General features: G+C 46.7%; 2 protein-coding genes across 2 annotated transcripts; one reads left to right on the top strand and one right to left on the bottom strand.

Moving 5' to 3' along the window:
- Positions 1-118: 118 nt before the first annotated feature.
- On the top strand, positions 119-26,301 carry ABCB10 (ATP binding cassette subfamily B member 10). Its single transcript, XM_028724012.2, has 13 exons — positions 119-479; positions 2,155-2,355; positions 3,219-3,421; positions 4,633-4,767; positions 17,667-17,813; positions 19,015-19,150; positions 19,992-20,087; positions 21,284-21,493; positions 22,705-22,784; positions 23,070-23,250; positions 24,273-24,316; positions 25,265-25,299; positions 25,937-26,301. The coding sequence occupies exons 1-13, from the start codon at positions 119-121 to the stop codon at positions 26,196-26,198; spliced, it is 2,091 nt and encodes a 696-aa protein (XP_028579845.2). The 3' UTR covers positions 26,199-26,301.
- Positions 5,134-8,234, bottom strand: LOC144327244 (syncytin-1-like). The gene has a single exon (XM_077925797.1). The coding sequence runs from the start codon at positions 8,217-8,219 to the stop codon at positions 6,342-6,344; it is 1,878 nt and encodes a 625-aa protein (XP_077781923.1). The 5' UTR covers positions 8,220-8,234; the 3' UTR covers positions 5,134-6,341.

Here is a 26,301-nt window from a genome sequence, read left to right as displayed (position 1 = left end):
CGCCGGCGGCGCAGCCTGTGAGGAGGCGCTGCTTTGCTCTCTCCCGCCGGGCGCCGCAGCAAGGAAGAAGCAGCAGCAAGCGGCCGCCACCTCCGCGCGGCCCCCGGCCATTTGCTCCATGGCAGGCTTCCTTCCCCGCCTCCCTTTGCTGCTGCTGTGGCGCCAGCAGCGGCGCCTGCATTGCTGGCCCTGGACTCCGGCTCCTCTCAGAGGCGCAGCGGCGGCCGGTGGCGGCGGCGGGTGGGCCGCGTCGCCCTCGGCGGGCAGGTGGCGGGACGCTGCTGTTCCTGCGCTCGGCTCCCTGCGCTCCGCTCCCTGCTCCGCCGCGTCCTCGTGGGCGGCCTCGGCGGGGACCTCACGGAAGAAGGCGAGCGACCACCCGGGAGCCGCGCTGCCCCCGGCTGCCGGGCCCGCCGCCGAGGTCTCGGACGCCAAGAGGCTCCTGGCCTTGGCATATCCCGAGCGCTGGAGACTGACAGGTACCTCCTCCTCCTCTGCCGCCCCGTCTCCCTGCTCGCCTCCCGGAGGGCTCTGGGGAGCCAAGGGCGCTCCGTGCTACTACCATGCCCTGCCAGGCTTCGTTGGCTTTTCTCTCTGTTTTCTCTTTTTCTCCCACTTCATTCGCCTCCACCCACTAAATGGCTGAGAGTTGAGAAAATGCTTCCCCCCCCCCCCATGAGGTCGTTCTCTTCTACCCCCTGGTTGCACCTTTGCTCCACCCCACAAATGCCCACTATAAAGAACTGACTCTATGCAGCTTTTTATCTCTCCCAAACGCCGGACTTCTGGAGCTTAATCTTTCTTTCCCCACTCCACAGGTCCTACAGTTTTGTTCTCTTTCCCTTTCTGACACATCCACAAGGATGTGGTGGTAAATTTTGACGTGCAGGAGCGCATCACGGCAGCCCCTCTAGCCATGCACCCAGGGAGAGTCCAGAAATGCAGGAAGCTGGGTCGATCCACTTCTATATTAGCTGGCCATCCTACAACAGTGAGCTGTCCTCATTCTCTTTCTTCCACCATGGCTGCATACGCATGATGCCTTTAGAGCGCATGCAAAGCACGGTCTGTTCCTCAAAGGTTCCAGATGCTGTAGTTTGGGACGCTTTGCAAAGGGAGGCGGGGAACTCTGTGAGGGGTAAACTACAGTGCTCAGTATTCCTTTAGGGAAAGAATGTGTTCTGAAGATGCTTTAAAAGTATAGCGTGCCACGGGATGAACATCTGAATACAGTACTGCATTACTTTTAGTGGAACATACTTCTGTGTGTCCATATTCTGTTACAAGTCGGGATGCATAAGTGCATGCTACAAAAATTGGATCAATGCAGAAGTTTTGCCATGCATTACAGGTGGGCAATGTACTATGCAATATGCTGTAGGAAGGCAGAGAATGCCGGCCCTGTTGTCTAGGCAGCGACATTGTATTGCCTCTCCCCACCTTCAGTGTGAGCAGCACTGGATTTAGGGTGGTGCGGGCGGTTCCCCAGCACAGGGTGCCAAGCCGAGGAGGAACAATAGCAGCAGCAGCAGCAGCAGCAGCAACAGCAACAACAACAACAACAACAACAACAACAACAACCTATATTTATACGGGTACCTACTCAAAGTTGAGGGGGCGCAAAATGTTGTCCTTGCTCAGGGTGCCATATTACCAAAGTTTGGCCATGAGTGTCAGTACAACATAATATTGTGTAACCTGAGTGATTATATCGTGCATGTTGTTACATGTTATCCTGGATTTGCTGTGGTCCATCAGGGTTAACTATGAGGAAACCCTTTCAAAGGCCACTTTATCTTAAATTATATCTGCTGTACAGATTCCCTTTAAATTAGGCACTGTGAAATACACCTGATATTAAGCTGATTTCTCATATAAGTATTTCACAAAGTATCCATGTTTATTGTGGACAGAATGCTTCTGAGTACCAGTTTCTGGAAACTCCAGGAGATGGGAGGGCTCTTGTGCTCAGGTTTCCCACAGGCATTTGGTTGGCTACTGTGAGGACAGGATGCTAGATTAGATGAGCAGTTGGTCTGAATTCTCCAGTTAGACTGCTAAAATATAAGAAGCTGAATTATTTTATAAAATGTTAATTTTATAATCCTTGCATCATTTCCCCCCATTTATTAAATGGCTTATATTTTCCCCTAGCTGCTGTTGGCTTTCTGACAGTTTCCAGTGTCATCACAATGTCTGCCCCATTTTTCTTGGGGAAAGTAATTGATGTCATCTACACAAATCCCACTGGTGAACTTGCTGACAACCTAACCAACCTCTGTGCCTTGCTGAGTGGAATATTTTTATGTGGTGCTGCTGCCAATGCAATCCGTGTCTACCTCATGCAGATTGCAGGTAATTGGAATGAATACCTAAAATGATCTTCTGGTAAATGGAACAAGTGGCTGAAAGAAACTCCAGACTAATAGTTGCATATTTAAAAGCCAATGGTTAGGGATGGTGGGAGTTGTAAGCCAGAAACATTTGGAAGGCCACAGATTCCACACCCTTTGGTCTCTGGGTTCCTTTCCTATTATATGAACTGAAAAATGTATATGCTCCAGGGTATGAAAACAGCTGTTGGACAGCATCCAGTCTAGAAGCCTGCTACCCTCCACTGGAAGGGGTTAGGAACAGTCGGAGGTCTCCCTCCCCTGGGTTCATCCAAGCCAGCCGAAAGGATTTGTGGTTTGGAAGCAGCCAATGTAAGGCATTGTACAGGGCATTGTAGGGTGGAAGCAGAGCAGGGCCATTGATGGATCCACAGACTTCCTGTTGGTGCCAATAAAGGTTTTGCCCAACCCAACTACAGTATAGGATTTGGAGATCCCCTCCCCCCGTGTGGGTCAATAGAACTACCTTTGCTTTTCACAATGTACAGTACTCTGAAATGCACAATTTCTTTAGAACATTGTAATAGTATGAATTGCCTTTCCCTGCCTAAAGATAAGCTTCTTCTCCTAATTTATGCAAAAACTACTTCATCTTCTAATTGAATATTAATTTTTGATCCAAATATTTAACAGTAGCAAACAATACAACCCATATCCTCCGTTCTCCCTATATGCACACACACAAGCACACCATTCTGTCCAAGCACATTTTCTTCTCATTATACAAGATCTGTTGCAAAATGACTTGCTATTAGTGAAGTTGCTAATTTGTTTTTTATATGTGAAATCTTTTCAGTGAATTGTCATACTTCTTGACCCTCCTAGGACAAAGAATTGTGAAACGGCTGAGAGCAACAATGTTTTCCTCTCTCTTGAAACAAGAAGTAGCTTTTTTTGACAAAACCCGCACTGGAGAGCTGATTAATCGCTTATCTTCAGACACTGCACTCTTGGGTCGTTCAGTCACTGAAAACCTTTCTGATGGGCTAAGAGCTGGTGCTCAGGCTTCAGTTGCGGTTGGGATGATGGTATGTGCCTCTTGTTTCTTTCTCTGTCTCTCTGTTTCTTTCTCTGTCTCTCTGTTTCTTTCTCTGTCTCTCTCTCTGTGTATTCTGCCGGCTCAGAGTGTTTAGGATGAGGTTGCAAAGATCAGGAGCCCACCTGTGAAGCTGTTTTGTTTGATACAGGACACATATACTGTACTAAGAATGCCTTTAAATATATCTGGTGATATATATATATATATATTTATTATTAAATTTTTAACAAATTTTTCTTTTACAAATTATTTAAGCATTTCCATATTTACCATTTCACAGATTACAAATTTTTGACTTCCACCGGTTCCTCCCACAATCCTCATATTCATATGTTTGTTACGCATTTTCTTTATAATATATTGCCAGTTGCTAAAATCCTCCGTTCTTATTTCTATTACAATACCCTTTATCATCACAAAGCCTCTTTAAACCCCACTAGCGTTGTCTGTTCATCACAGATGTTTTCCAGATAAATCGTAAACTTTTTCCAGTCCTCAGTGAACTTGTGGTCTTTCTTATATCTAATTTTCCCAGTCATTTTATCTAACTCTGCAAAATCCATAAGTTTCATTCTCCACTCTTCGATTGTTGGTAGTTCCTCTTGTTTCCACTTTTGGGCCATTAAAATTCTTGCCGCTGTCACTGCATATTGGAAAAGTTTAAAATCACTTCTATTAATTTCTCTTCCTGTAATTCCTAACAGAAAAGCTTCTGGTTTTTTTACGAATGTATATTTGAACATCTTTTTCAGCTCATTGTAAATCAATTCCCAAAAGCCTTTCACCTTCTTGCATTCCCACCACATATGAAAGAGAGACCCCTCCTTTTCTGGTGATATATTTTTTGTTTGTTAGGTAATTCTACCTTCTATTGTGACTTGTGATGCAAATGGATCATGCAACTTGGGTGGGGTTTGAGTCATTTGCCTGTAGTGAGTGATAACAGTGCAGTACGGCTCCAAATGTATCCCTGAACAGCAGGGATTGAAATATTTCCCTTCAGTTGTTCTCCATCTTGCTTGTGAATAATCTATATTTCTTTTTGGAGTGGACAGAATTCATTCGTTGCTGTAGTAGAGTGCAGTGAAATGAGGGGAGCAAAATGCTAAAAGGAAATCTCATTGTGTTAACATGTCTTTAATTTATAGATCTAGCAGAGTCTATTTAATTGTACTAAAATGTTGATTCTTTTCCTTCTAGTTTTTTGTGTCTCCCAAACTTGCCACATTTGTTCTGAGTGTGGTGCCACCTCTGGCTTTTGTGGCTGTTATTTACGGAAGATATTTACGAAAACTGACTAGAATGACACAGGATTCCCTTGCAGAATCAACACAGGTCAGTTATGACATGTTAAAATAAAAATACTGAAAGTTAGTGTTGAGGTTATATCACTCTGAACTTTGCCATTATTCAGCCTTTTCCCACTAGTTCTCAGCTGTCTCCTGATAAAGGTTCAGTTAAGGAAAATGAGGTAACATCAGGCACGGATTGTGGAAGATGAAGCAACAGGGATGTTGCAAGCTTTCTATTCCCCTTTTCAACTGAGAGTGAAGTCCTTTTTTCTTATTATGTGACTGTTGTATACCATAATGAAATATACTCTGAGTCGAGAGTATATTTCATTGTGGTATACAACAGTTTTCTATGTAACTTTTATTTGTAGCTGTTACGGAAAATCTGGGTGCGTATTTACCCTGCCACCCAGCCAATCGGACCAAGTCCGTGGATTCTAGCGGAAGAAAAGGAAGCTCAGCCGGACGCAGGAGCAAGATACGAAGATCCAAGTTTATTGCGCAACAGGTTCAAAATGAGATTGAACCCCGAGTATGGGGCGACATAGACTTTTAAAAGTTCCCTCCAAGTCCCAGAATACAGTGCATGAAAACGTCATGAATACATTATGGGAAGGTTGGGTTTCATGGATTACATCATGAATATATTACACACGTCATGAATATGTTTACAGAGAGGTGGGGTTACACTGATTAACATTTGAGACAAGGGAGGGGGAATGTGCGGAGTGAGGGATATACATAAATAAACATTCCTTGAGTACCGGTGGTGGCAGGACAATGGGACAGCGATATGCATCGTCTGCCACCTGGTATTGCCCGGAGGAAGGGTTAGGCAGGACGATCTGGCAGGATTAGGAAGTTCCTGTGTACGTGCCCTGCCGCTTCAGGGATTATGGAGGTCGGGGTGCCATCATGGAGTCCAAAGGGAGCTGAGCTGAATGACACCAAGAGCAAGGAAATCGGAGTTATGGTTGATTTTATATGATTTTCGAAAGGTTCCGATGGTTTCCAACCTATTCCGTAGCCTCGGTCAAAGTCGGAAACAAGGTGGATACATTGTAACTGGGTTTTGACAGGTTTACGAGCAGAATGGATACATTGTAACAAGGTCTTGACAAGATTACGAGGTCGGAAGTTTCGGTTCCATTGTTCTCGCTGCGGGGGGCCGTCAGCAGCTTGTCAGTAGGTTTAATGAGGCGTGCAAGGGCTCCCTGAGCTAGCTCCTGCAGGACGAATGCATGGCTGTGATTGGCTGAGACGCGGCCATAGGAGTAAGCGGAGATACAGGGACGCCCGGTCTACTCGTTTTAAGTATAGAGCGCAAATAGGCATAGGGAGAGATAGGGGAATATATTTATATATGAGCTTATTACGCTCGTGAGAGGAAGAAGAGAAGGGGGGTTTGGGGAGAAGTGTGGTGCTTGTGCAACGGTGAGGGGGACTGGGTGGGTGTACCGTGGGTACCCTCGAGGTCATCGCCTCGGTTGCTCAGGGGAGAGGAAGGGGCAAGAGGTACCCCCCCCCCTCTGGTCCGTATCAGTCCCCCATTCGGAGATAGATTTGCATTAAAGTTCTGTAGGAACTTGCAAATCTTTTCTCCGCACCACAGAAACGCTAAATTTCAGTGATCTCGTATTCCCCTTCCCCCAGATGCCTCATCTGTACGTAGTCTGGAAAGGTAGGGGTGTGTTGGGAACGGGAATAGGCTCGAAGAGAGAATGAGGTAGAAGAAGTAGACTGGCGGAGGAGGGAACAGCAGGGGCTAATACAGTGCACGGTACAACATAAGATAGAGACACAAAAAACAGCGGTCAAGATGAGGAGCAGTATGACTTTCAATAACTGTCGGAGCCATCCTAGCTTGGGTAACCATCCCCACAGGTCCACATCGGATAGTCCCTCATGCTGGATATCGTGTAGCCTCCCTGCTAACTCGTGAATATTGTTCAAATGTCCAGTTATATTTAAGGTCTGGTCAGTTACGTATGTGCAGCACTCGGTGCCTATTAAGGCACAGGTGCCTCCTTGACTGGACAAGAGGAAGTCCGTTGCAATCCTCGTCTGTAAGCTCAACTGCCTTACCTCGGATAGTTCCGACATGAGAGAGTCTGTGATCTGGGTCGCCTCCTGCATGAACTTAAGGAGGATGTCGGTGAGTCGAAGGATATCCACGTGGTTTGAACCGGCCCCGTAGGCAGGGAAAAGTGCCCGGCCCACGGTCTCTCCATTTGCAGCAACATCTGACAGGTCTGACAGTTCTTTTTGCTCCCTTTTATTCCGTTGTCTTCCAGGGGGTAGATGTGGGGTTATCCTTATCCCGGGAACAATATAGCCGACAAAGCAGGATCCGGACATGTGTGGGCTCACCCATGTATAGGCGCGATGCCCGCACACCCAGAATAGACCGCTGAGGTAAGATTCCATTCTGCCTGAAGCAAAGGTTTGCAACAGCATGGAGTCTGAGGGTTGGGGCTTCCAGTCGAAGGGGTGTCCGACGACAGCGGCCCAGGCGACGGTGAGGTTTGGAAAAGTCCGGGAATCCCTTGCATTGGTGACGGTGACCCGGCCAGTTGGTAAGATTTCGAGAGCGTTGGAACATGTACTGGATCCTATGAAGGTTCCTTCCCCGGAGAAGCTGCGGCAAAGGGGTCCCTTTGGAGGGCCGGTGAGATAGAGATATTGATGTGTCAAGTTGAGCGCAGTTAAGTTCCAGGAAGTGACGTTTCCGGAACGGAATTGTTCAAGGGTCACTGGCACTGGGACTAGTGGGAGGCTCTGCTGGAGGTGGCTGGGCGCGTGGGCACAGATCCAGCAGTCTGGGTAGGGTGCTTCCTTGGCAACCTGGCTGAGGAGTTTAATATAGGAGTTTTGCTCCCAGGATGAAAGGAGGTCTTCTCCTGGAAGTGCAGAGTCAGTGCGGAATTGTCGAGGTGCTGTGCCGACTGGGTGGAGTGGGTCGGTAGTGTTTAATAGTCGCCTATCCCTGGCGATACCGCCGCATCTCAGGGGTCCAACGTGGTCCCATGAGGGGGAGCGCGAAGGGTGTATGGGATGGTGCCAACCTTCAAGGTATTCAGCCCCTTTCCACTCATGAGTGACCCCTAGGTTCCATACGCAGCAGAATCGTCGCAGGCAGAGCCCCTGGAGTTGAGGCTTCCGGGTTTCTGGAGTGGAGAGGAGACACTGGAACCCGAAAATCAAGTTTCCAGAGGGGTGGTTTGAGTCCGTGTAAGCGTGGGAGGCCCCTCCTATCTCGACTTCGGTCCAGTTCGGGTTTTGTGAGATCTCTCCGTTCGTGTAAAGAAGATAAGTCCCGTTTTGGCAGGTCAGCCGGTAAGAGGAGTGGTCAAGAGTGAGGGCCGCGGACCCGATGCGGCGCAAGTCCTTGTTTCGGATAAAAAGTTCCCAGTATTCGTCGTTGCCGAGTCGGGGTACTAGAGAATGGCGCAGTAGGGTCCGAGACTCGGGAAGGCAGAAATCAAAGTCCCCCATTCGATCAGGGTTAGACCTTCCCGTCTCGACCTCATGATAGTCCAAGAAGCGATAGTCCGTTTGCAACCCTGTGCAGTGGTCTGATGATGTGGACGTGACCCAGGATAAGGCGGCGAGAAGGAGGGCGGTGCAGGTCAGACCCATGGTTTGGATGCGTGTCAAACGAACGAAGGGGTCAGATAGAGCGAGGCTGTAAGGTGAAGCTATCAGATGAAGCTGTCAAAAGGAGCTGTCAAATGAACTGTCAAAAGCGAGGCTGCCAGATGAGGCGAGTTGTCAACGGAGCTGTCAAATGGAGCTGTCAAATGGAGCTGTCAGATGAACTACCAAAAGGCGAAGCTGTCAAACGAAACAAGCTGTCAACGGAGCTGTCAAATGGAGCTGTCAGATGAACTACCGAAGGCGAAGCTGTCAAACGAAGCAAGCTGTCAACGGAGCTGTCAAATGGAGCTGTCAAATGAACTGCCGAGAGCGAAGCTGTCAAACGAAGCAAGCTGTCAAACGTGGCTGTCGCCGCGTCTGAAACGCAGCTTGATGGTGTTGGTATCTGGGACGATTTCGGACGTCCAGTTGGATGTCGCGGTGTCTGGTCCGGTCTGTTGGGCCCGACCTTGGCCCCGATTTACTGGTCCGGTCTGTTGAGCCCGACCTTGGCCCCGATCTACTGGTCCGGTCTGTTGAGCCCAACCTTGGCCCCGATCTACTGGTCCGGTCTGTTGAGCCCGAGTTTGGCCCCGATCTACTGGTCCGGTCTGTTGAGCCCGAGTTTGGCCCCGATCCGGTCCGGTCTGTTGGTCGTCGTCGTCAATATATGAGGTCGGTGGAGCAGGTGGAGTCGAAAAGGTGAAGTCCTCGCCGTTGCTTTCTTCAGTCTCCTGTGGAGGGGGTGAGGACTTGCACCTTGTGTGATGTAACCAAGAATTCTTCTCACCTACTTTCACGGCGGTTGGCGATGTCAAGAGTACTTGGTAGGGACCTTCCCACGCGGGTTGGAGTGGTTCCTTCTGGTAGACCTTGACGAGGATCCAGTCACCAGGGTGGAAGGAGTGAGCGTAGACGTCGATGGGCAGGTTCTGTCCCTCGATGGCCGCGTAGTGGTGGAGACGCTGTAGTTGTGTCTGGAGCTGAATGACATAATTAGTAAGTTCTGCTTCTCCCAGCTCCAATTCTGAGAGTGGGAATAGAGTGTTGTAGACGGGAGGGGGTCTCCCGAATAAAAGTTCGAATGGAGAGAGTTTCAAACGTTCGGTTGGGGCGCTGCGGATGTTATGAAGAACCAGTGGGAGTGCATTCACCCATTTTAGGCCAGTGAGCTCGCAAAGTTTGCCCAACTGTATTTTTATCTCCTGGTTCATACGCTCTACTTGGCCAGAGGATTGTGGGTGGTATGGAGTGTGGAGGTCCCATCTAATCTGGAGTGTCTTGGCCACTAATTGCACCACCTCTGCAGTAAAGTGGGTTCCCCTATCGCTGTCTATGCGGCGGGGTATGCCATAGCGGGGAATAATATCCTGTAGGAGGGCCCTGGCAACTACGGATGCGGTAGCCTTTCGGCAAGGGAATCCCTCCACCCACGAGGAGAATTGGTCCACTATAATCAAAGCATGCTTAAAGCCTTGGCATTGGGGCAGATCGATAAAGTCAAGCTGCAAGTTCTCAAAAGGGACAAAGGCCCAGGGTCTGGCTCCTGGTGGCCTCCTGGGTTCACGCTTGGGATTGAAGCGATGGCAGGTAATGCAATTCTTTGATGCTGCTGCTGCGGCAGCGGCTATTCCGGGTGCATACCAAGATCTAATTACATGTTCCATTAATCTCCCTTTTCCCCAGTGTGTCCGCTGATGAAGAATCCTCACTACTTTTGGAGTCCAGGCCTTTGGAAGGACGGTTCTTCCATCGGGGAGGACCCAGATGCCCTGTTGCTCGGTGGCACCTATCGATTCCCACATAGCTCTTTCATCCCCTGGGGCAGATTTGTAAATTTCTGCAAGGTCTAGGTCTGCTGGTAGTTGGAGGGCTTGAAACTCGGATTCATTGTTAGGGATGCGTAGGGCAGCCATCTGTGCGGCTTTGTCGGCTCGTCGGTTTCCTTTAGAAACTGAGTCCCTGCCCTTGGTATGGGCCTTGCAGTGGACAACGGCTATAGCGGCAGGTAGATGGATCGCTGTGAGAAGTCGCTCAACTAGGGCGGCGTGCGAGATTTGAGAGCCGGCGGCGGTTAGGAAGCCTCTCTGGAGCCAAATTTGGCCGGTTGTGTGCACGAGGCCAAAACAGTATTTACTATCCGTATAAATGGTTATCCGCTTCCCTTCACCAATCTCGCAGGCACGCAGCAGTGCAATTAACTCAGCGGCTTGGGCACTGTACTGGGAGTTGATTGGGTTTGATTCTAGTACTTCGAAGTCGGAGACCACCGCGTACCCAGTCTTTCTAACCCCGTCGATTACTTTAGAGCTACCATCAGTATATAGTATTAGGTCTGGGTTCTCCAAGGGAAGATGATCTAAGTCTTCACGGGGCTTTTCGGCTTGCCGGACAATAGTGGTGCAGTCATGATGTGGGGTGCCATCATCGGGAAGGGGTAGCAGGGTAGCGGGGTTTAGCGAGTTGACACGTTTAATGGTGACGTTGGTTGGGGTTAGTAGGAGGGCCTCGTACCGGTTGAGGCGGGAGTTTGAGAAATGGTGGCATCCTTTTAAGGTTAAGAGGGTTGAGACTGAATGGGGAACGTGAAGGGTGATTTCGTGGCCCAGAACTGTTTCTTGGGCTTTCTCGAGAAGGACAGCAGCGGCTGCAATGGCTCTCAGGCAACTGACAGCCCCTTTAGCAGTGTTGTCAAGTTGCAGACTATAATATGCTACTGGCCTCTCTTGGTCTCGGAAGGGTTGGCTTAGGACACCGGAGGCTACCCCCATTTGCTCATGGATGAACAGGTTGAAAGGGATTCGGTAGTCGGGTAATCCTAGGGCGGGAGCGGATCTGAGTTCCCGTTTTAGTCGTTCAAAAGAGTTGTAAGCTTCTTCTTCCCAGACCAGGGTGTCTGGGTGGTCCTGCCGCGTCATAACAGTTAAGGGCTTCGTTATTTCGCTGTAGCCAGCGATCCAGGCTCGGCAGAAGCCGGCCATGCCAAGGAAGCCGCGCAACTGTCGCTTCGTTTTTGGGAGAGGGATTTTTGTGACTGCCTCGATCCTGTCAGTGGCTAGGCTTCGGGTCCCTACTCCTAAGATGTGTCCGAGATATTTGACTTCTTGTTTACAATATTGGAGTTTCTTTGGAGACACCTTGTGTCCCTTCTTTGCTAATTCTGATAGGAGGTGTTTAGTATCTATCTTACACGCCTCTTCACTGGTAGAACACAATAAAATATCATCCACGTAGAGAAGCAAGGTGGAGCTAGCTGGTAGGTGGATGTCCTCTAAGTCCTGATGTAATACGGCCGAGAAAATTGCGGGTGACTCTACATAGCCTTGGGGCAGTCTGGTCCACGTTAGTTGGCCGGGCCCCCAGGTAAATGCAAAAAGGAATTGACTGTCCGGATCCAGGGGTATACTGAAGAAGGCGGAGCACAGATCCGCTGCGGAGTACCAAGTTGTCCCTGCTGGAATTGCGTTTAGGAGGGAGTTCGGGTTGCCCACTACTGGGTGTCGGGGTATGACGAATTGGTTCACTAATCTCAAGTCCTGCACAAAACGGTACCGTATAGGTGCCCCCTCTTTAGCGGGTTTCTTGACTGGGAGAACTGGGGTATTACAGGGCGAAGCGCATGAGACTAGGATCCCTTTTTCGAGGAAGTCCTCAATCATGGGTGTTAGGCCGTCTATGGCTTCTTTGGGCAGAGGGTATTGTTTGGTGCACGGGAAGGGTAGGTCACTTCGGTACGTGATCTTGACTGGAGTAGCGGAGAGTAAGAGCCCGACTGAGGTTGATTCAGTGCCCCATAGGGAGGGGGGCAATTCGTTTTCTAGGTCCAAAGGGAGTTCGGGAAACTGTCGGTCCGCTTTAGATTCTTGGACGATACCTTGGAACATGGGAATAGAGTCCCCTGGCATATGTAGGTAAATGCCATCCGAGGAGCATTTTATGGTGGCGTTAAGTTTGCAGAGGAGGTCTCTGCCGAGGAGATTAACAGGGCTGCTTGTTAAAAGGAAAGTGTGTTCCGCTAGTAATGGTCCGAGGGTGACCTTGGCCGGTCGCGAGAGTGGGCAAGTGCGGGGTATCCCATCCAGTCCCATTACTTTCTTGGTCACTGTTCCTGGTTCCAGGTGACTGTCGGTTAGGGTGGAATAAGTAGCCCCTGTGTCCAGTAGACATTGATAGGGGTGGCCGTCAATCTCGATAGTGCAGACCGGGTCCTCAGGTGACAATGCAAGGACAGGGCAGATGGTTTGGGTCTGACTGGGATCCCCTTCTAATTGTCAATAGGTGTCCTGATCATCGGGAGGTGGTTGATTTGGAGGGTGCAAGGGAGGAGCAGTGGCATTCGCCCAAGGGTGAGCAGACTGGTCTATGGCTGGCATTTGGGTTCGGGGTCCGGATTGGGGTCTGGTTTGAGGTATCGGGTTCGAGGGCGTTGGTGGAGCATAAGTCACTGGTTGGTGGTTAGTGTAGCCTGGGGTTACGTTGGGTTGCGGGGGGAAAGGAGGGTGGCTGGTTCGAACAGGGAAGGGCTTGGATTCCTGCCCCCCATAGGGTGCGGGTGTCGCATTTAGGTAAGGGCAGAATCTCTTTATGTGTCCCTCTTCCTGGCAGTAGTAGCACCCTCCGGTCCCCGGTCCCCATTGCCTATAGGGGTTTGGGGGTCCTCCTCCCCGGACTCCCCTTCCTCGGTTGAGACCTCTACCTCGGTTAGGGCCATAGGTAGTTTCCATACTTAAGGCCAAGATCTGTTCGGCCTCGGATTTTGTCTCCTTTTTCTTTCTCTCATCTCGAGAGTTATAGATGGATTTCGCAATGGACAAGATTTCGTTTACACTCTTTCCATCGTATCCAATTTGAAGATTCAGGGCTTTCCTAATGTCTGGGCAGGCCTGATCCTTGAAGAAACCTTTAACGATTACTTCATGTTGCGGATTCTCGGGGTCTATTCCTCCCCAGGTCTTGATGGCAGAGACTAATCTCGTATAATAATCAGAAGGGTGTTCGTTTGGTCCCTGCATTACCGTTTGGACTTTGGTCCAATTAACGGTGCGTTGTCCGGCAGCCTTTACGCCGTCCAGAATGGCTTTCTTAAATAGTTTCAAGCACCAGATCCCATTTGTTGTGTTATAATCCCATGTAGGTTCTACTCGGAGGCATTGTGCGGTGAGCGCCTGCAATCCTTGGGGCCGTCCCCTCTGGTAATCGGGTGATTCTATAGCTTCCCCGGCTTTGGCCAGAATGTCCGCCTTCTCTGCCTCGTTGAAGAGGGCATTCAGAAGAACGTGGACGTCTGCCCAGGTAGGATTGTGGGTGGAAAAGATTGCACTGATCTGGCGGTGACACTTATCCGGGTCGTCCCTGAGTGAGGGCATCTGATTTGACCAAGTTACGAGGTCCGAGGTGTAGAAGGGGTGATGCGTGTAAACCATCCGCGGGGGCCCATCAGGTACGAGAGGAGGAATGGGCAGGGCCCTTAAGGGCATCTGGACCGCAGTAGAACTCACGGTGGAGCTTACTTGGTCAGAAGTCCCCGGAGTCTCTGTGTCGTGGCCCAGGGTCCCCGTTGCGGAGCCACACGGTTCCGTGGGAGCGGGTTTATTCCCGATTTGGGTAGGGTCCTCAATGGTGTTGTAGAGCGTAGAGGAGGGGATTTTAGTTTTAGCTTGCCCGGGGTGTTTAACGTGTTTGGTGTCCCCCTTGTCCCTTTTTGCTTGTAGTCGTGTGACCCTTCTATTCTCAGTGCCTTGTGCGTCATCTTCCCCCGTTTCCTCCCCACTACTAGAGTTGCTGTCGTTGGGTGTCGGGGCTCGCGGCGGTGGTCCTTGATAGTAAAAGGGGACCAGGGTCTGCTGTACGTCGTCATCTTCGTAAGGGGGGGGCATTGGCTGTCGCCCGGGATTTAATATAGGTAGTTGGTAAGAAGTTGTTCCCTTTGGGGCTTGGAGCATTCTCCTTACTGCCTCAAAGGCGGCCAGGTATTCCAACTGGCGGGGTTTTTCTTCCATCAGGGCTTTCCTTAAGTGGTTCAAGCGTTCTTCATTAAACGAACCCCCCGGCGGCCACCGCAGTTCGGGTTTGGCGGAGGCAGTACTGGCGGGCCAGGTTTCGGAACAGAGGTCTTCTAATTTCTCCTTAGATAACAATTTGTGGCCAGGAATTGACTTCCAATACGCGAGGACGAATTGGAGAGGAGAGTCGGGATCCTTCTGGGAACGGGATGGCTTCCTGGAAGCCTTCCTCCCAGAGTGAGTCCGCTCGTGTTTGGAAGCCTGGGTACCCATAGTATATTTCACGCGTGTCTAGATAGAAAGAGGAGAGAGGAGGGGTCGATAAGGATTTGTGGGTCTAGGGCTGTTCGACAAAAGACTTATAAAAGGGAAAGGTCTTAGTCGCTTGGCAACTTCCTAGGGAGGTTTTAAAGAGCTCTAGCTATCCGGTATTTCCTTCCTTCCTTTTTCCTTAACCATTTATTTGGGGTCCCTTTTCCACTCTGCCGGTCCCGCCCAATTCCTCATGGGCTATTCCCTCCTGGCAACCTCCTACCTATCGTCAAACTTCTCAGGAAAAGGGGCCCTACTGAACGCCCGCGCCGTGCGGTGCCAGATCGGGTGATCCCTGGATAGAATTTTGGGTCGAAAATCCCCCTTGCTTTCGGAAGCGGGCTTACGATACACGTGGTACGTAGCCCGACCGGTGCGGCTGGGATTGGGATAGAAAGCAAGACCACTTCCTGCCCCCTAGAAAGGACGCTCGGGAAGATCGGAAAGAGAACTCCAACCCCTTGCTTTCAACTGGGATGCCCGTTTGCGGAGAGTCGGCTATCTTTCAAGTCGGGTCTCTCCGTCTTACCCTTCGGGCTCCCAATTGGTGCGGCTGGCTGGAGAGTTTAGGTAAAGAGATAGAGCTCAGAACCCCCCTTTCGGGTCGAGCAGCGGTCCACGGTCTCTCTCACTGACTGGACCAAGAGAAAGGTAAGAAGGTACGATAGAGAGGAGGGCAGAGAATTCAGTTGCCAGGAGACTTCCACCCCTTCCCACCAGTGCACTGGATTTTCCTATACTCACGCGTCTTCTACGTCGATCCGATCCCGGGACCGATGAATAAGCCGGCTGGATCCCTTTTGCTCCCCGGCTGAACTCCTGGGGCTCCTGATTACCGCCCGGGAAGTGGCCGGAGGTCCAAAAGGGTCTTCTCGGGCAAAGTGGCCCGCAGCCGGCTGAAGAATTCGGGGCCCCCGGTCAGCAACCCGGGAGAACCGCTGAAGCCCCACGTTGGGCGCCAAGCTGTTACGGAAAATCTGGGTGCGTATTTACCCTGCCACCCAGCCAATCGGACCAAGTCCGTGGATTCTAGCGGAAGAAAAGGAAGCTCAGCCGGACGCAGGAGCAAGATACGAAGATCCAAGTTTATTGCGCAACAGGTTCAAAATGAGATTGAACCCCGAGTATGGGGCGACATAGACTTTTAAAAGTTCCCTCCAAGTCCCAGAATACAGTGCATGAAAACGTCATGAATACATTATGGGAAGGTTGGGTTTCATGGATTACATCATGAATATATTACACACGTCATGAATATGTTTACAGAGAGGTGGGGTTACACTGATTAACATTTGAGACAAGGGAGGGGGAATGTGCGGAGTGAGGGATATACATAAATAAACATTCCTTGAGTACCGGTGGTGGCAGGACAATGGGACAGCGATATGCATCGTCTGCCACCTGGTATTGCCCGGAGGAAGGGTTAGGCAGGACGATCTGGCAGGATTAGGAAGTTCCTGTGTACGTGCCCTGCCGCTTCAGGGATTATGGAGGTCGGGGTGCCATCATGGAGTCCAAAGGGAGCTGAGCTGAATGACACCAAGAGCAAGGAAATCGGAGTTATGGTTGATTTTATATGATTTTCGAAAGGTTCCGATGGTTTCCAACCTATTCCGTAGCCTCGGTCAAAGTCGGAAACAAGGTGGATACATTGTAACTGGGTTTTGACAGGTTTACGAGCAGAATGGATACATTGTAACAAGGTCTTGACAAGATTACGAGGTCGGAAGTTTCGGTTCCATTGTTCTCGCTGCGGGGGGCCGTCAGCAGCTTGTCAGTAGGTTTAATGAGGCGTGCAAGGGCTCCCTGAGCTAGCTCCTGCAGGACGAATGCATGGCTGTGATTGGCTGAGACGCGGCCATAGGAGTAAGCGGAGATACAGGGACGCCCGGTCTACTCGTTTTAAGTATAGAGCGCAAATAGGCATAGGGAGAGATAGGGGAATATATTTATATATGAGCTTATTACGCTCGTGAGAGGAAGAAGAGAAGGGGGGTTTGGGGAGAAGTGTGGTGCTTGTGCAACGGTGAGGGGGACTGGGTGGGTGTACCGTGGGTACCCTCGAGGTCATCGCCTCGGTTGCTCAGGGGAGAGGAAGGGGCAAGAGGTACCCCCCCCCTCTGGTCCGTATCATAGGTGTCATAGTAGGGTTTGTATATATTGTCTCTTAACAACAAGGTTAAGCAAATGAAGGCCTGCATCAACATTTTGTGTGGATGGATCTGCACTGAGCTTGTGTTGTTGGCTTGCTTCAGATGCCATGTTAAACTATAGATGAAAATAAAGGATGGCTTAATAAGAACAAGCAGCCTGCTGGTGAATACTGCTCAGAAGTGCCTGCTTGGCTCATTTGACACCTATACTTGTGGCTTGTTTGGAGAGAAACTATCAGTGCTGGTTCACACATAATGCAAAACCAGCCTCTGGTTTGCTTCCCTCCTGGGATGGCAAAGACAGAAGCAGGGGAGGAGCAAAGCAGACACTATTGAGCAGGGGGCATCAGCTCACTGCTTCTTCTTGTTAACCTATTTTAAACTATAGTTTAATATGAACTAGGCCAATGTATAACTGCCCTCTGTGGCCTGTGCTACAGTGCTTTTTCCCAAGCCCCATATGGTACTGGGGCTTAGCCTTAGATCATGTTCCAGCTCCCTTCTACAGGAACAATGTACTTAAAAGCAATTAGAGCAATGGTTCCCAACCTTTTTTTGGCCATGCCCCACTTAAGCATCTCTAAAATCCTGATGCTCCCCTCCCCCTGTGACATATAATTATTCTTATTCAAAAAGTGAACTCCTATTCATGTGGAGGAAGCCTAAAAGGCCATTCACTGTTAATAACTCATTCTCGAATTCCCCCCTTAAAAATCAAATTGCCACCATGTAGGAACCACGGAATTAGAGGGATCACATTTACTATTATTTTGGTTTGGGGCACATGAAATTCAAGCCTCCTGGTTTATATCTATATATATTTTAAATGTTAACTGCAGTTAGCAGAAGAACGGATTGGAAATTTGAGAACAGTTCGAGCTTTTGGGCAAGAATTGAAAGAAATGGAGAAATACAGGAGCAAAGTTGACCATGTGTTACAGTTAGCCAAAAAGGAAGCGTTAGCTCGAGCAGGATTCTTTGGAGCAGTAAGTATATGAAGAAGGTGAGGAATCCACAATGTTTATTTAACGTCTCTGGGTTTCTCTTGAATATTTATACTGCTACTTTGATATAGGCACCTTCATTCTCGGATTTTCCATCTGTAAATAGCATATCACACCCTTACAGAAAATTATTTGCACATGTAGCTGGGAGTTGCACCTCAGGCCATGTATCACTTTTTTGTTTTGTTTTGTTTTGTTTTGTTCTGTTCTGTTTACAGAAGCTTTCCTTGTTAGCAGTAACTGTGACCAAGGCACTTTTTGGAAACCTCTGCCACTAGCTGCTCCAGAGAATTTCCAATCTACCCTGATTTTAATAGGAACCGGGGGGGGGGGGGATATCAGAGCTCATTCAGTGGAAATTCAGGATATATGCTGCATGAGTATGGCAGCATTTCCCCTTTAAACTATCTTTCTGCCTGTCGTGAGCTTCCTTGTTTGTGTAATGTAAACAGGGACTACAGATATGCAGTATTTCCTAAGAAAATTTCCTAAGAAAATTTACATGGGTTATGTTTTCCTATCTGATAAGATACCCAGGGTGGGCAGAGCAGGCAATGGATTGGATCATAAGAAGCTGCCTTGTGAGCCAGACAATTGGTCCATCTAACTCTGTGCTTCCTGCACTGACTGGCAGCAGCTCTCCAGGATTTCAGGCAGGAGCTCTTTTGAGGCCTGTCAGGAGACATGTTGGACCTTCTCTGTGGTCCTTCTCACCCAAACTCTTCCTGCAACAGGTCCCAACAACCTCAAGAATAGACCTAGGACTGCAGCGGGGGAAAACAGGGAATCCTTTGCATGAGTGGAAGTGCCTTCTGCTAGCGCAGGGGCTCCTTTGGCTCAAAGTTAATATTTATTTGGCTTTCTTTGGAGACCTTCTGAAAAGTTTGGAAGTACTGAAGATAATAGTTGCATTCCTAAAGATGCCCTCCAAACGTAATAGACTTCATGTACTGAATGTTGCGTGTCCAGTTGATTCTCTTAGAAGAATGTGATGAAAGAATTTATGTCTTCACTTTTTTAATTTTGGCAATATGGGTACCAAGGTTGCTCCCCCCCCCCCCAAACAGTAAATGACTTTATTTTAAGATTTTAGATAAATGTTCTCAAACATGAGAGAATTTTAGAAGATGCCGCTATGAAGGTTTGGATTATCTTGGAAGATACGCTACTTTTTCTTTTTCAGACTGGGCTATCTGGGAATTTGATTGTGCTCTCTGTTCTGTACAAAGGAGGATTACTGATGGGCAGTGCCCACATGACTATTGGTGAATTGTCTTCTTTCTTAATGTACGCCTTCTGGGTTGGCATAAGCATTGGAGGTATGGATCATAAAATATATGCTTAAAAATAATGAGTTAGAAATATTATAGGCAAGCTTCAGTTTAGAAGTAGAGACATGATAAGTGTTTATAAAATCATTCATGGTGTTAAGGAAGTGGGTAAAGAATAGTGTTTATCCCTCACCATACCAGAACTTGGGGTTATCCAATGGAACTTATTGGCAGGAAATTCAAGAAAGACAAAGGAAAGCACTTATTTCCATAACACACAAGTTATTTATGGAATTTTGCTGCCACAAAACATGGTGATGGCCACCAGTTGAGACAAATCCATGGAGAATGTGTCTGTCAAGGACTACTAGTCATGTTAACTATATGCAACCTCCAGGATCAGACAGAGTATGTTACGAAACACCAACTGTTGGGGAATAGAATAGCAACAATTGCTCTCATGTCCTGCTAGATGGACGCTCGGCCTGATCCAGCAGGGTGATTCTTTTGAAAAGTCCTTTAAAGTATTCTTTAAAGTATACTTTACTTTACTTAAAAGGAAAAAATAGTTTTCCAGTGCTGGTGTACCTTCTTCAAAAGACAGGGAAAGGCAGTGCCCTCGCAGAATGACTGCTCTCTGCCAAAAACACCCTAGTCTTCTATTTCAATTTTATTTAAGTGTACATGCTAGCTATTTAAAATCTCCTGTTTAGAAGCAGGTTGGCAGAGTTGTATTCTGTCAAACATGCAAAACTTGTTTTTCAGGCTGAGCAGCCATATAGCAGTTAGAATAAGGATTCAGGCATGGAGATTATGCCACTCTATTTCAAGACAAACTACCTGTCCTACATGTTCCTGTTTGTACATAACAATACTTTTTCTTGTTTAGGTTTAAGCTCTTTCTATTCTGAGCTAATGAAAGGATTAGGTGCAGGAGGGCGTCTGTGGGAACTTATGGATCGAAAGCCACAACTTCCTTTTAATGGTAGGTTCTCTGTTTCATAAATGTTTAAGCTGTGGTGTGAGCTCTCTAACCCGGAACACCATCTTACAGCTGAAGTTCCCATCAGGGCTGGTTTTCAGGCATATATATAGATGACCCCCCACGGGTCTCTTGCAACTCTATAATTCTGTGACTTGCCAGGGATGTTGCTGATTACCTCTAGCCTGACTCTGTATGCTCCTTTTTCCCTTGGTGAGTTTGTTCCATTTAGGAACTGAAATTCCCTCCACATTTTTTCACAGCTATTTGAAGCCCACCTCCAAAAAAAGGGTGGGTTTTCAGTTGCTTTCAGGGAGAGGCAAGAGCAATTCCTGCAAATGTATTAATATGTGTGTGTTTTCCTTACTCTAAGACAAGGTGTCTGTGGTTTGTCTTCTGTGTTTCACACTTTTAAAAAAAGCCTTACTGGCTTCTGACTGCAGCCTGCAAAACTCCTAAATTTTCTAGCCATGTTTTCTCTTCCTGCCTTTGCCACATCCCCATAGAAACAACACTATGTGTTTCCATAGGGATCTGGCACAGATGGGAAGAGGATATACTATAGGAAAACATGCAAAAGTCTTGCCAGCTGTGATCAGTGAGACCCTTTTCAAAAAGGTAATAAAGCAGAAAATCCTTAGCTATGTTGTGTTTATAGTAAGGGAAGCCACCCAATACCAACACGAAATTTGAAGGCATTTTCCCCACCTATGTCTTATGTGTATATTGTCTCTCATCCCTCCAAATATATGAGAAGAATGAACCAAACATATCAGTCCAGCTCTTCTGTTCCTATTGATTGACCCATTCTCTGTCTTTGGTGCTGCTATTGGTGCTGCTATTCCCTTGGGAGAAAGTGGGAATAACTACCTAGTCCAGCTAGGCCATAAGCAGAATAAGCCACTGGGGATTTTTAGAATGTGCAAATGCTAAGGTACTTAATTCCCAGAAAGAACACAGCTAAGGCTTGTGCCCAATTCCTCTGATCAGACTGGTCCAGGTTGCCTTATAGATAACATTTAAAAATGAGCAAATCTGTAGAACTCACAGTAGATAACCTGTGCCCCTTATTTTGATTTTTTTGATGGCGCGACTGAATGTAATGCACATAGATGCATCTTACTTGGACAAATTTTGGGTTCCTCTTCAGCCATAAATGTGTTTATATTACTGCAATTTTAATTGTTTTGTTTTTTTAGAGGGAATGGTATTAAACCAGGATGCTTTCAAAGGTGCTCTGGAGTTCAGAAATATCCAGTTTGCATATCCAGCTCGTCCAGAAGCATTGGTTTTTCAGGACTTTACCCTTAGCATCCCATCGGGCTCTGTAATGGCATTGGTTGGCCCAAGTGGCTCTGGCAAATCGACTGTTGTCTCTCTCCTGCTTAGGCTTTATGATCCAATCTCAGGTAAGAATGAGGGTGTACTAGGTCAGCAATTGTGTTGGATGCGGTTTTGCATTCAGAATAGAATGCAAAAATGCTGGTCTCCTGTTCACAATGTGCAGAGTTTGCTTTGCTTCAGCAAGGTGGCGGCCTCCTGGGTCTTCAGACTATTACAAATTATTAAGATCCAGAGCAACCTTATCCAAGTCTTCCAAAGCATAGGCAAATAATTGTGATTTTAGTAGGTGACAGGAGGAGACAGTTCCAGTCAGGATACAATTGCCAAGAAGGCCATGCATACAGTAACCTCTGTGGCACTTAAGCATTCCCTCTGCTATTACCCGTATTTTTCGCTCTATAACACGCACCAGACCATAACACGCACGTAGTTTTTAGAAGAGGAAAACAAGAAAAAAAATATTCTAAACGAAACAGTGGGTGTATGATTTTTGTGGTTCATGCTGTGGCCACAGACATGTGATCTGACAGTGAGTTTGGAGTAGCCCAATGCAAAAATCCAATCCTGAGGATCCATGTGGATCCATGCTTTGTAACCATGTTTTTGCACCACTGCAACCCCAGGCAACAGTGGGTGCGTGATTTTTTTGGTGCAAGATGTAGCCATGGACATGCTATGTGATCTGATGGTGAATTTGAGGTGACCCAGTGCAAAAATCCTGAGGATCCATGTGGATCCATGCTTTGTAACCACGTTTTAAGTGGGAAGGGAAGGAAAAGCACTCAAGGGACAAGGAGCACACATGGGGTGTGTGGAGAAGGATGCTGCTAATAATGCTATTTAGCGAGCTGAGTGTGGAGGAGAGAGGGACAGAGAGCCTGCTTGCTTTAAAGGAGCCAACCGGACAGGAGCCGCTTACACTCGTGTAAGCGGCTCCTTTCCTCTCCCGCTTTGCTCCTTTAAAGCAAGCAGGCTCTCTGTCCCTCTCAGCTCCCCACTCAGCGGCTCTTCTCCCGCTTTGCTGTTTCAAAGCAAGCCACGGAGGAGGGCAGGAAGGGGAACCATGGATCCTCTGCTCACAACTGCAGCAGATCCCCCCCCCCCCCCGCCACACATAGGCATTCGCTCCATAACACGCACAGACATTTCCCCATACTTTCTAGGAGGAAAAAAGTGAGTGTTATGGTGCAAAAAATACGGTATTTCTCATTCTCCTGAGCCTCCTATTTCTCCCTCTGTTCCTAGAATATTATCTAACAACCATCTCTTGTTCAAGGAAGCATCACTGTCGATGGTGTTGATGTTCGTCAGTTAAATCCACTCTGGTTCAGGAATAGAATCGGGACAGTAAGTCAGGTAAGAAGAGAAGCACTGATTCTTTGTATATTTATCTTAATTCTTGCACTCCTTGTGAAAGGAAGATTCTTATTGCAAAGCTCCATTCGAAGTTTTGGACAAAAGTTTGAGAACCCTTCCTTCTGTATTACTATGGAATATAGGAATACTTCCTTCTATATTCCTATAGAGGGAATAGATCCACTGCTGTACAAAATGTTTAACCACTGCAATTGGTAGGAAATATTAAGACTTCGGATATTAAAAAAAAAAACTCATATAAAAATGTTGTATTTTACACGTTAGGAACCAGTTCTTTTCTCATGCTCTATTGCTGAAAACATTGCCTATGGTGCAGAGGACCCTTCTACAGTAACTACTGAAGAAATTGAGAGAGTTGCTGAGATAGCAAATGCTGCTAGTTTTATCCAAAACTTTCCAAATGGATTCCACACGTTAGTGGGGGAGAAAGGTGTTCTTCTTTCAGGTATGACTTTGAACTTTTCAAAATGCATTGTGTAATATGTGTGCTTTTAAAATATAATTTTAATTTTGTTAATATCCCAGGGAGGAGCAAAGAGGCCATGATCTCCTCTCCATGGGTCCACACACTTACACATTTGCACTGACTGGTAATTTGGCTTAGCGTGACAAACCAGGCCACTGTCTGTACTTTACGCATTCTATTTCTCTCTGACCTGTTTACAAATCTCCCTTTATCCAACCTGCAACTTAGAATAGCACTATATTATAAACAAAGAAGTAAATTATTATTATAGCAGGATAGCTTAGCTGGTTAGAGCATAGTGCTGATAATGCCTTCCAACTCTATGATTCTACGATTCACTTACATTAAATGATGAAGTGAACCCTAGTCCCCAAAACCTAGGCTTTTATAAATTTGTTAATCTCTAAGGCAGTGATGGCCAAACTTGGCCCTCCAGCTGTTTTGGAACTACAACTCCCATCATCCCTAGCTAACAGGACCAGTGGCCAGGGATGATGGGAATTGTAGTCCCAAAACAGCTGGAGGGCCAAGTTTGGCCATCACTGCTCTAAGGCATGGGTAGGCAACCTAAGGCCCAGGGGCCGGATCTGGCCCAATCGTCTTCTAAATCCGGCCTGAGGATGGTCCGGGAATCAGCGTGTTTTTACATGAGTAGAATGTGTGCTTTTATTTAAAATGCATCTCTGGGTTATTTCTGGGGCATAGGTATTTGTTCACACCCCCCCCTCAAAATATAGTCTGACACCCCCCCCCCACAAGGTCTGAGGGACAGTGGACCAGCCCCCTGCTGAAAAAGTTTGCTGACCCCTGCTCTAAGGTGTCACAAGACTGTTGTTTTTGCTGCAACTCACTCATACAGCTACTCCGCTGGAAAGCTTTAAAATGTAGTTCTTCTTGCAGAATTAGTGGAGAGCAATTAATCCTCCTGCGTTTAACTAAGAATTTTCATAAAGAGAAAAAAACAGAAAAAATATATATTTTAATGTTACATTTTTTAACAGGTGGGCAGAAGCAACGGATTGCAATTGCTCGAGCTCTTCTCAAGGTAAGACAGAAACCAATTGGCTTTTCTCATATCCATATCTTGAAAGAAGAACAAGGGAAAACATATGTGTCAAATAGACTTTTCTTAACTGAGGTAGTAGGAATAGGAAATGTGTTACAGTTGTGGAATTATATGATGCTTACTATAGAGTCAAATTGTCCGGTGCTACTTTTCCATCTGAAACCTGCTCTACAGGTTTGTCTGGAATAGATTGCTCTTCCAGGAGCAACATTTTTGCTCTGGGAAGGTAGTAATTTTGATTAAGGTGTCAAAGGTGTAGTACCTTTGCTTAGCACTTTAAGAGGGTTAGCTTGCAGGTTACTTTAGAATAATGTAAAATGCCTTCCTGTTTGTTGGTAATAGCTCTTAATTTAGTTAGATACAAACTCCAGTCTCTACATAAAAATAAAAAAAAGTTTGAGGAAAGGACTTTTATAGCAGAATCTTTTTTTTCTAGTATGTGATAAAACATTATTGTTGTTTTAGTACTGAGTACTAATACATTGCCATTTTTGCAATTGTGCTTTAGAGGAATCTTAATAATCTAGTAGTGTGTATTAAAAGCTACCATGTTTACTCCAGTTCATCCTTATACGTAAATATGTATTGTTTATTTCAGCTTTCCAAGGAATTTCAAATTTTTGCATAGAATGACATTGGCATGCTGCTCTTCTGAATGTGTTTGCTTCTTCCATATATTATTCATGTAATTGGAGCAGCAAACTTAGCTGCTTCATAACTATGCTTATGTAGCAATTCCACCAGAAACCAGTGATAAGTTCATTGTTAATAAAGGTGACCTCATAGTTGCTTTCCACTTGTATAGAGGAAGAGAGATCTGAAGTATTCTCCCTAATGTTCCAGTTATTTTTCCAATGTATGTACATTAACGCAACCTTCAACTAAAAAAAACTGTCAAAGTAAAACCAAGTTCGTTTTGTTCTGTAGAATCCAAAAATTCTTCTTCTTGATGAAGCAACGAGGTAAGTAAAACATTTCTCCCCAGAAGTGATAATTTCTTCTCTACTACTGACCTTTTAATACTTCTATACTACTCACCTTATGCCAGAGCAGGCCATGTATATTTCTTCAAAGCAGTTTGGAAGGAACGGTGACTTGATGTTCCCAACAGTTTCTGACCACATCTGTGGAATGCTTCAGCAAGTCCAGGCCAGGAGATCACAAAAATCACTGCAGGATAAGCTGTGCTCATTTGTACAATGAGAGGAGCTGTCTTTCTTTCTGGGACACTTCCTTCTCTCCTACTGGGAAGCTCCCATTCGGATGTGCTCCTTGCCTTTTGAAACTTGATTAAAAATAAATTTGATTAAAAATGAACGTTTAATTAAATTTCAGTAGGAACTGATCTGTCAAAAGGTGCTGCGTATTGCTGAAGACAAAATGGGTTAAGATTATCTTTTCCAATAAATAATGGGATATTATTTTGTCCACAGAATGTGGACTTTGTGAAATAACAATATTTTAAGCGTATTTCTGGCAGATTTTTAAATGAAACAAAAGCAAGCTGGTTAGCCAACTAGTCTGTACTAAAATAATAGCCCTCAGAGTGTAGTAGAGGAATATATCACATCTTTTCCCTTCAATCTATTCCTGAATTAGTGCTTTGGATGCTGAAAATGAATATCTTGTCCAAGAAGCACTAGATCGGCTCATGGAAGGGAGAACTGTCCTCATTATTGCTCATCGTCTGTCCACCATTCAGAATGCTAATTCTGTTGCAGTTCTTGACCAAGGTAGAATTATTGAGTGTGGAAAGCACGAAACACTGCTTGCAAACCCAGATGGACTTTTCAGCAAACTAATGAAGAAACAGTCTTTTATCCAGACTCCTGAAAGTTTTGCATTAAATGTGAAATCCTGAAAGAAAAATATTTTTTAAAATTATGAAAGAGTATCGAAATGTATCACATTTCCAAGAATTTTAAATTATGTTTGTTTATGTACAATAAATGTTATATATATTT

The sequence above is a fragment of the Podarcis muralis genome, chromosome 3, assembly GCF_964188315.1.
Source record: "Podarcis muralis chromosome 3, rPodMur119.hap1.1, whole genome shotgun sequence".
Taxonomy (NCBI): domain Eukaryota; kingdom Metazoa; phylum Chordata; class Lepidosauria; order Squamata; family Lacertidae; genus Podarcis; species Podarcis muralis.
The sequence above is the reverse complement of the archived record's forward strand: the minus strand, read 5'-3'. Positions and strand labels throughout refer to the sequence as shown.

Coding starts and splice junctions, on each gene's coding strand:
- ABCB10 (XM_028724012.2), top strand. CDS start 119: ATGGCAGGCTTCCTTCCCCGCCTCCCTTTGCTGCTGCTGTGGCGCCAG. Junction 19,151..19,991: donor GGTTGGCATAAGCATTGGAG/GTATGGATCATA, acceptor TTTCTTGTTTAG/GTTTAAGCTCTTTCTATTCT. Junction 22,785..23,069: donor GAATCGGGACAGTAAGTCAG/GTAAGAAGAGAA, acceptor TTTACACGTTAG/GAACCAGTTCTTTTCTCATG.
- LOC144327244 (XM_077925797.1), bottom strand. CDS start 8,219: ATGGGGGACTTTGATTTCTGCCTTCCCGAGTCTCGGACCCTACTGCGC.